The sequence below is a fragment of the Lepeophtheirus salmonis genome, chromosome 1, assembly GCF_016086655.4.
Source record: "Lepeophtheirus salmonis chromosome 1, UVic_Lsal_1.4, whole genome shotgun sequence".
In the NCBI taxonomy this organism is placed as follows: Eukaryota; Metazoa; Arthropoda; class Copepoda; order Siphonostomatoida; family Caligidae; genus Lepeophtheirus; species Lepeophtheirus salmonis.
The window spans coordinates 4,987,871-4,998,238 of NC_052131.2; the positions used below are offsets into that span (position 1 = coordinate 4,987,871).

The following is a 10,368-nucleotide window of genomic DNA, read 5'->3' on the forward strand; positions in this document are numbered from 1 at the left end:
GCTTCATTAAGGACACATAACTAAAGGCATATATTATTTAAATTTATATATAGTCCCAGGTTGAACATGCCAACTTTTGTGGCCTAAAATTGTACCTCCTGAGTAGTTGTTCATAAAATCATTTCAAAAATTAAATTTTAACTACGAAATTTTTGTAAAATAAATTTCCAATACTAAATTTTATGGAGAAAATTTCAAAAATCTACAGCTATTCACAGAAAATTCAATTTTTGTACAACCATTAGAAAAATTATTCTTAAATTTCAAATATTTAATTTATTCAAAAAAAATTATATAAAATTTCAAATGTTTAATTTTTTGAAAAAAATTGAAAATATTAAATTTTCTAATAAAAAGTAAAAAATCCTTAATTAGATGGAGGCTACATCCCTTCAATTCCATAGCCCCAAGATTGTGCAAAGATCCTGAATTATAATGAACAAACTACAAATAAGTTAATAAATTATTTGTATCAATTTCATAGCCCAAGATTGTGCAAAGATCCTGAATATTATTAAACAAATTACTATGAAGTAAATAACAGGTATTTCCTAATGTGCATATCTTAACAAGTACTAATTAAAGTTTGGATTCGGTAATGGTACGACTTTTTATTTCCTATTAGTTTTAATGTAAATATCCTATTTAACCATGTAGGTGCTAATTTGTAGTGATGGGAATTTCGGCTCTTTTTAGAGAATCCGTTCTTTCGGCTGGGTTCACTAACAAGAGCTTTTAAAGCTCTTCAAATTACGTGTTTCTTTCATAAATATATTATAATTAGAGGCGTCTGCAGGGGTTCGGAATGTAAAAAATATAAATATATACGTCATAATATAAAAAAAGACAATGTGAATTTGTTACTTGAGTTTAATAATCTTATAGATATTGTTAAAAAATAATTTATGATAAAAAATGCTCCAAAACTGAGAAGAAACAACTAAAATCAATCTAAAAGTGAACGTAAATTAAAAAAAAAAAGTTATCCGACTTCTAGTCTAGTCCGATTCTATGGATGAATTGTTGATGACGTCAGTTGTATTTCAAAATTATAATAATTGACCTAGAATGGCATCATATGAAGTAAATTAGGTTACATAAATCATATTTGGACAAATCCGAAAACAAAATGAGGAATAAAATCGCTCCATAGATTGAGACCGAAAGAAATGGGTATATACAAAATTTGTTGAAGCCGAAAAACCTGTATATAGAGCAGTAAACGATTAAATTGCGGTCTACATGTCGTAATCTGTACCAAAATATTGGGCTAAAAAATTCCTTTACGACCAAATTGGGGAAACAAAGTAGGTTTTGGATCGAGTCTTAATACTAATGGCTACCAGTTCATAATACTTGTATATGAATTAAGTAGATGCTCATCCATTCCTTTCAAAATCAAGATTGGTTAATTACATTTTATGTAACTACGATCTAGATCATATGTAAGTATTTCTAAATGTCTAATATTATCATCAAAGGGCCGATCCATCACTTTTATTTCAATCTCTTTGTATGTAAACTGGACTTGTACATGCTTTTGGAACATCATCGTATATGTATGTTAGTCTTAAAGTAGAGTTTTTATCCTTTTTATTTCCGTCAATGACGAAATGACAATGCTTATGCAGACACTCTTCTATAACATTTTATTTTTTATGGGGAATTTAGAATTGATGGACAACATGGTTATAATCACAGTTGATGGATTAGGCTCCATGGCTTTGTATTAAAATATTACATCATTCCCACTTGTGTTGCAGCTAGAACTGCTATTAACTATAATTACATAATAAGTTAATTTCTATTATGAAACCTCCTTGCATATAATATTTTTAGTTGTTTTCTCTCCATTTGATGTAAAAAAAATTAAAGCTGCACCCCCCTCTTGACACTCTTAAAAATCCAACATATTTGACCTTGTAAAAATACTGATTTTGCTAAAGATAAAGCAATTTTTCAAGTGTTTGAGCTTATGATTTATTTATTGTTACTTAATTGGGAACTGTTTTCTTGTAAGTGAAAAGGGGAACTCATCGCCACGTAAGGGTAATTCTTTTAATAAATACAATTATTATATAAGAGCTTCCTTCTTCACCTCTTAATAAGATATATACTAAGACTAACTCTCTAATCCCCTTTTTCCATTCTTCCCTTTTTTAATTCGTATTTTATATACGTTCTCCCTTTTTCTGTTAGTACAAAATTTGTATTTTTTTATTTAGATGCATTTGCGAGTCGACAGCTCATACCTTCAAAAAAGCTTTGAGACATGGAAATCAAGTCTTTTTTATGAAAAAAAGTCAACTTATTAAGGAAAAAACTAACTTGCCCTCCAAATCTGGTTTGATCAAAATAAAAAATAGCTCTCCGTACGTAACTTAAAATTCCAAACAACTTTTGTTTCATGTCTAAAGTCTCTATTTTTAAAATGAATCTGTTTTTATCATTGTTTTTCCAAGCAGGACGTACTTCAGATACACACAAAAATTATTTTAATACTATTTATGATAAATTATCCGAGAAATAAAAAGATAGTCATATTAATGAAATCTTGGAAGCGTTTTGTATGTAGTATCGAGTGTGTGTAGCTAAGGTAGCGCTATAGAGACTCAAGTACTCCCTGGCTCATCTATAAAATACTAGAAACCTGTGAGCGAAGGCTCAAGTGCACCGCTGCAAATGGGTTAGAAAACAGAGAAATTATAGCAATGATATAACATTTGTCATATTTGTATGAAAAAAAACACACTCATTTTTTAGATTCAAACAAGTCAAATGTATACCTGTACCAAATAAAGAGGCCTGTGACAGGTTTGATATTGGAATTAAATGATTTCATAAAAACGGTGATTTATGAATTTCACAGTTCTGATTTTTCATATAGGTATATTTTTGACTATTTATATCTAATCAATACTTTCTTCCATAAAAATATGACAAATGGTCTTTTGAAATTATGTTATGCCTATGGTTGTGGGAATCGTGTTTTGTGAAAGCGTGCCGCAAATACAACTAAACTATCTGGTTCCTCTGTTTTCTTTGGGACATAAACAAACCTTTATTCATAAATCATATTTCATGGCCGATGGGTAATTTCAAACATACTTACAAGATATCTTAATTATGATTTTTTTTTTAAATTACAACTTATTTGAAAACTTATATGGAAGCTTTCCTTCACTAAAATATAGCTGTAAATCGGTACTATTCAATCAAAATAACAAGAATATCAAGGAAATGTCTTAATATTAGTTATAATTTATTGTATGATACAAATAGTATTTATTGTCATAACATAAAAATTAGGTTACAAATATCAATATACAAGATGGATATAACAAATTGTTAATTGTATGTGAGTAAATTAAATAACAAATTATAATAATTTTTGCATGAGGCTGTAGATGTTCATTCCTTACATGGGGACGTAATATCATTTAGATAAAGAAAAATCTGTCACGACAATCTAAGTCTAAAAGAGAAATATTGTTAAATTTGGTTGAAACACTTATACTTCACGGGGAAGAAGTTGAGTGTCAATGACACAATGGTAGTGTGTGAACTCCTATTTGAAATAACATTCAAGAATGAAGTTTAATATGGAAATCAAATTGACCGGAATCCGGAAGTAAATAGATTTTTGATGCTGCAAATAAGATATGTGAAGTATATATTAATGGAGAATAGTAGAAACGGCGATGTATAATCTAATTAGTCTAAATGATTTAGTATCAAAGGGTGTTAACTCTTTTTCGATCATCAACTCTATTCAAAAATTTGAACTAAATAAATTACCCATTGATGTTTTGAATGTCATGGAAATTACTTCAAAAATATAATAGCTACACATGAGAGTAGTGCAATTGTATCTGTCGCTGGATAAAGAGTTCAAAGTAAATATCGATTTCAACCCAATTTAAAGAGTATCGTTTAGAATATAACTTTAACTTAAATTATTTATTTATTTACAAATGAAGGAAGAGGGATTGTTGTATATAATTAATATATTACTTCCGTATAAATAACTATATAAAAATGTATATTATATTCTATAAATTTATGCAAGACAAAATATGTTGTTATTTAATAAGAAGACATCAAACCCATCATTACAAGAAGTGGACTCATTACTTCTTAGTGACCATAAAGGATGAATAGATAACTTTGGCACGAAATCTAGGTTATAGAAATGAGGCAATAAAGTTACAAATTATTTTAAAAATATTGTTAATATTTACGCCTTGACAATTAAATATTTACAAAACATTCATTCCATTTCGTGATCAGTAATTTCCTTAATTTCTTTGTATTTAGTTTGGATCTCCTTATCGTATTGACCCTATTCATCATACTATAGACTCTCAGCTTCACAATTGACAATTGGGAATATTTTGAAGCATTTCTTGTAACTTGGTCTTGAACGGCTCTTCCTTCAAATCTTGAGTCAGATTTTCTACAATGGTCAGACTGGTAAGAAGAGGCCATCTTTCCTCAAGTGCAGTTATTGCTTAAGGTATTTGACGAAAATTTCCCTATCTAAAAAAAGATTTCTTCTTGTCTCGAATCCCTATTAATTATTTATTGTGCTCTTCTGGTTGATGCCAAATCTTCATCAAGACTGTTACAATATTCTAGGAAGCTTTACGTGTTATAATGGGATCGAAAAAGAAAAACAGAAAATCCCAAATCTACAACTGATTTTGGTCTTTTTCCTTGTTTTTTTTTCTTTTAGAGAAGTTTGATAAATAAAAATTACAATGAAGATCGCGTTGTGTGGAAAATGCCTCGATTTATGTCGTTTAATCATTGATTTTAAAGAACGTCCAATATTATTTCGTTTGTTGATTTCTCTTTAGCATGAATATTACAAACACACACACGCCAAAATGATATTCGAATGAAAAAAAAATTGAGACCTAACGTATTAGATTAGTGTTATTATTCAAGGAAATTCTACAATACCACTGGTTTCAATGGAACTTATAAGTTATATGTGATAATTTACTCTTTGTTCCTTTTTGTATAATTTAGACATTATTCAATCAAATCAATATTTCATCCGCATATAAAATATATTGAGAGGCCCTGTTAATTACCGAGGAAATATAGACTGAATAAGACGCATAGATAATTAGGGGACAAATTTTTTTGGATATACGAATCTACAAGCAATTACCTACATATGTATGTATTCTTGCATGTTTATTGGTTAAATACTTTATACTTGCTATAAAGTTAATAGCAATACTTTCAACTACTCAATTAAACCTTTATTACATAATATCACCTGGGTGAACTTTCTTATATATATATTAGTTGAATCATGACAATTGTGAAATTGATGTTGGAATAACATCATTTATGTTTAAGCTCCAAATTTGGAACCTCTTTTCGTATTTATAGGATTTGTTCTTTAGTAATGAAATATATTCAATTATTCAAGGTTTTTTGTAAGAAAAATTCTAATTCTATTTGTTTTTTGAAAGAACAAATCGCGACATTTCCTCAGTTGGGAATAACGGCGTTACTCTTTTACGTATCGGAATAACTTATTTGACTAATCACGATTACTTTCTCTCCCGTTATACATTATAATACCGCTACACACAAAAATGACCGTTACCCCGCTAATTAAAAAAAAAATGTAATCATTCTATCAATCTTATATATGACCATTTTTTTTTTAAATTGTGATATTAGTATATTAATATATATAAATTCGGAATACATATAAGTTTAATTACTATTTGTCATAATTCATAATAATAATTATAGGCTAACAATGGATTGATAAGGAGATATTTTGCCATCCAGAGTAGTTGTTCCTTAGATAAGTGAATACATTCCAACCATACACATATTTATTCCTTTATTGTACTAACGCTTAGATTTGAGAACAAACCAATATGTACTTTTAAATACAATAGGAGTGTGAATCATGACGGTTGACAAAGTGTATTTTAACTAATTCTTAATAATATTTTTTATTTAAACGTGGAAATTAGAACTTACAAAATGTCAAGGGGGGAGGCAAAGGGCCATCGACAACCCACATTACGAGAATTTACCATTATTTATCTAGCTAGGGTGTCTATATTTTACTTTCCAAAAAATTTTACCCATTACAAAATTGACATTTCATGAATTAATAAAAACTCCACCGGACGTTCTGGACAGGATGTAAAAAGAGGATTCGTCTGTGCATATGAGTGTTGTTGGTAACCGAGAACATGTAGCTCTGTCAACGTATAGCAGCAAAATAAATCGAAAAACAGAGTGATTGATACAATTGAATCAATCCAAGGGGTGAGTAATAATTTAGTATTGTTCACGAGTGAGTGTCGTGTCGGGATTACTTGCAACCGTATATTTCGAGTCTGAAGTCGCTGTTCAAAGAGTCTTCAGAGTGACTCAACCCCGACTGCTGGGGAGTACGAGTAATTCGCCCTTCGGATTCGGTTATCATCAATATTGCAATGCAGTCGTAGATATGAAAGGATAAAATGCCACTGAGTTAATAATGTTAATAATTTGAAATATAGGATGTTAGCGAGTTTCGAGCCTGAATTTTACTTTAGTCAGTCTTCTAACTTTAGAATCCGGTAAGATTAATGTGACTTAAGTGCAACCCGAGTACAAAGACTCCAGATCTGGGATACAGTGGGAAAAGTAAAGTAAATTTTGGTTAGATACTGAATAATACGTTAGCAGAATGTATATATTTATAAAAAGTTATTTCTTGCACTTGATTAATATAGTTAATCAAAATGCTTAGCAAATCACAAATCATTATAAAGTTAATATAATAAGTTGACAATAATGTTAGTAAGCAGATCTGTCGTTCATTTTGTTTTCTTTCCATTATAATGAAGATAAGTAGGTAATGATAGTAAGTTTATGCGTACATGGAAATGATTGTATAATCTGTAAGGGATGATTACATACATAATATGTAAACATAGAAAAATACTTTGAAGAAAAGGAACACGTACATATGTAATAATAATTATCAATAAATAGTAATTCGAATATTCTCAATAAACTATGAAAAAGGAGAAAAAAAGTACATTGCTCTAAAATGATGAAATGAGTAGTGTTCATAGTATTTAATTATTTCTGAAGAAAAATAATGATTCTCATATGTATTAATGTATGTAGATTTGAAGGTAATTACATTCCCTATAGAAAAAGGACATATTTCTAAGTTCATGATCAATGGGTCAATTCATGTAATAAATCTTTACTTGAAAATCAATTAGCGTTTTAAATATTTTCTTCTTTTTTTATATTATAGTTAATTCTTCTTTGAGTTATAATTTATTTCGTTTTGGAAGATTCTGTATTCGGATGAAATAAGTCATTTATGTATCACTGAGTTTTGCAGATTGTAGAGTCGACTAGTGTAACCATGCAAAAAAAAAATATATATATAACATACATACATAAAATAAAAAGGGACTCTCTATCCTTTCTCCTTCCGAACTTCAAAATCTATTTCGCTCAAGATAGCCCAATTATCGCTACTCGCCAGGACGGTTATTCTAACTTTATGAATAGGTCCCTCTGAAGGTAGAATTTTCCCTTCAGCAACACCATTAGAATCAAAGGTGGCCAGATTTTGATACCCGAATGGAAGATCACTTTTTCTATCTTTTTGCACGGCAGGTAGCATATCCACGATAGCACTCACAAAACGATCCGATGGATGTTCTGCATTTCCAGAAACAAACCGCAGTGAGTCTAGCTCTATCGGGGGATCCAAAATGAACTCTATTTTATCACCTTTTTGAGGCACAAGGCCCCAAAAAAATGTTTCCCCACGATACGCACGAGATAAGCTATAGTGTTTATAATGCTTAATATTGGTCTCTATGGTGGCTGGAGGATTTTTATGAGGCACAAAGAGGGGAACTTTTCCAAACTGCTTGTCTTTAAGTTTTTGAACTTTTCCTTTCAATGAGGAATGCGTACCGATGTGTTGAAAGAGAGATGGCTTATAATGAAGCCAAAGTGAGGCCTTTTCCTTCTTACATTTCCTATAATCCTGATCCAGTTTACATACTTTGGTCTGAATAACATTCTCGAGCAACCAGTCCACGGGCTTATCGTTATAAAACATGAGAAAAAATTGTATCAGAATATGTAATTGCGATGATTTAAACATTTTTCCTATAAATGAAATGGATAGAATATCCTTGTAAAAAAATCCTTTTAGGAGACACTTTGATAAACAATACATACCAATGAAACCAAGTTGGCAAAAGTCAATGACAAACCAGGGTTCTTTTGCTGCTGTTTTATCAAGAGCAAAATCTTTCATGGCTGTTAGAAAACCAGGTTTTGTGAGAATATCATCCTCCAATTGAACATAAAAGTCCCCTCTCCACTGTGCGTACATCATAAGAAAAGCATAGTCGAGATTTTGCTTCGTTCTCCACTGCACTCTTTCAGGATCATCCCCCATCGTTTGTCTCAGGGAATTCATATCTGGGTAGTAATAAGATGGGGGAGCTACTATCTCAACCAGTCCCTACCAAAAAAGACAATGTAATGAAAACTCTTCATAAAATTGTTATATACGACTACCTCATCAATTTGTGCGGAGAAACCCCCCATGATTTCGTCAGAGACTGATTTAATAAATACTTTATCCGTTTCGGCGATAAAAACGACAATTAAACAGTCCTTTATTTCGCTTTCGCTCAAATTGCTTATAACGGATTTGAGTGTACTCATTAAGTAAGATTGATGATCTCTTTTCACAGTAGGTATTCCAAGAATCATGGAAACACGTGTCCGAGGATTCTTGGCAATTTTATAAGCTGGAATGAATGCTTCTGGTCGACCCGCGGAGTGAGGAAGACTTTGTACAATTGAGGGTAGACTGAGATCGAATGTCCAATTGGCTTTTGCCAATAAAGCATTCTATGATAAACATGAAAAGAAAAGATACGGGGATTCGATATGAGCCATCTTAAACCCTTCCTCATGGGACATTGAGCTACAGCATTTAGTATTTAAATATAAAAAGAAAGGATTTAAAATGGCTCTTGCTTTCGTTTTCCACCTTGAGTAGGTTCGAATCCGTGGTGAGGAAGCCTTTGTAGGCATTATAGAGATTCCTGAGATCATTGTAGCGCGCTGAGTTGAGATACTCCGCTCTCTCGAGTCGTATACTCACTTCTGCCAGCTTTCGCCGAAGTTCTTGTTCTGCCCCAAGGTCTGGAGAGGGCAATATGACAAGGAAACAGGAGAGTACAAAGCAGATAATAAGAACACTGGCCGTGAGGAGTCGCGGAAGAAATCGAGGAGGATGAAACATTGTATTTGTGGGAGAGAGATGACTTCACATTTTAATTATGCATCATAGCTCATTCTTATTCATAGTAGGATCACTTGGGCCACACTCCTCTCACGTCACGGAGTCATGTAGACCTGAAGTTTTTTGTTGGGGCTTAGAACTAGACCCCCTTAGGCCTTAGTTATTAGAATTAATAATAATAATAATAAATATGAGGAAAAGAAAAGGAAATCTTTCTCTTTTCTTCTTCTTCTTCTTTTTTTCCTTTTCCTTCTTTAAAATTCATTTACATTCTATTCCTCAGCTCAGTTTTAACAGAAAAATCACGATTTCATTAGTTCCATACTAATGTATTTAAATATTTATTAACTTTATAGCCTTGTTCTCTTCTGAAGTTCCTCATGAATTCCAGCACAGTGCGCACTACTTATACAACTACTAATTATTCAACTTTTCTTCCTTTAAGCCCTCTCGCTCGATCCCCCTTTTCACTCTTATGTTGTTTTATTTAACAATAGGATTCTATTACGTAGTATTAGTGATACTGTGGATGGGCAACCTATTATTAATTTATCCTCAATCTTTAATTCACCCTCCAAGTGTTTCCCTTTCTCTCAGCAACCATACACATTTTTTAGGATGAACCCACTTTCAAAGTGTAGGTACTATCTGCATGACCTTCAAAAATAGATGTATTCTTTTTTTAATCTAAGGTTGAAGAATGACCATAGGATACTTCCGCTTACGTACATAGAGCACGTAAAGGCAAACAACCGTCAACATGATAATTCCTCTCTTTCCATTTCTTCTTTTTCTTATAATTCCATCATTATTCCTCCCTTCTTCTTTTCTTTCTTCTTTTCATTCCTTGCTGATTTGCGAATTTTGCTTATAGTTATTAATATGCTATTTTCAAGTTGCAACCAAAGAGTGAGATGAAGAATTTCAAATGATAAATATTAGTAATTACAATTCTTTTCTAAATAATAAGCACTACTAAGTATCCTGTGATACATTATAATGCTCAAATGCCTACAGTTATATTACTACTAAACATATACTAG

At 31.3% G+C, this 10,368-nt stretch overlaps 1 protein-coding gene across 2 annotated transcripts; it reads right to left on the reverse strand.

Annotated features, from left to right (window-relative positions):
• Positions 1–6,703: 6,703 nt before the first annotated feature.
• Mgat4a (alpha-1,3-mannosyl-glycoprotein 4-beta-N-acetylglucosaminyltransferase a) lies at positions 6,704–10,355 on the reverse strand. Of its 2 annotated transcripts, none has more exons than XM_040708651.2 (4): positions 9,071–10,355; positions 8,590–8,928; positions 8,245–8,533; positions 6,704–8,172 (listed from the first exon to the last, which is right to left on the reverse strand). In XM_040708651.2, the coding sequence occupies exons 1-4, from the start codon at positions 9,323–9,325 to the stop codon at positions 7,466–7,468; spliced, it is 1,590 nt and encodes a 529-aa protein (XP_040564585.1). In that variant the 5' UTR covers positions 9,326–10,355; the 3' UTR covers positions 6,704–7,465. The 2 variants fall into 2 exon arrangements, with proteins under 2 accessions (XP_040564585.1, XP_040564592.1); XM_040708658.2 differs by having other exon boundaries at positions 9,058–9,820.
• Positions 10,356–10,368: the final 13 nt, after the last annotated feature.

Bases quoted from the DNA above. Each gene is read 5' to 3' on its own strand.
- Mgat4a (XM_040708651.2), bottom strand. From the start codon at position 9,325: ATGTTTCATCCTCCTCGATTTCTTCCGCGACTCCTCACGGCCAGTGTT. The intron at 8,534-8,589 runs GTAGTCGTATAT...CTTTTTTGGTAG, and splicing joins TCTCCGCACAAATTGATGAG to GGACTGGTTGAGATAGTAGC. The intron at 8,173-8,244 runs GTATGTATTGTT...TTTCATTTATAG, and splicing joins TTGCCAACTTGGTTTCATTG to GAAAAATGTTTAAATCATCG.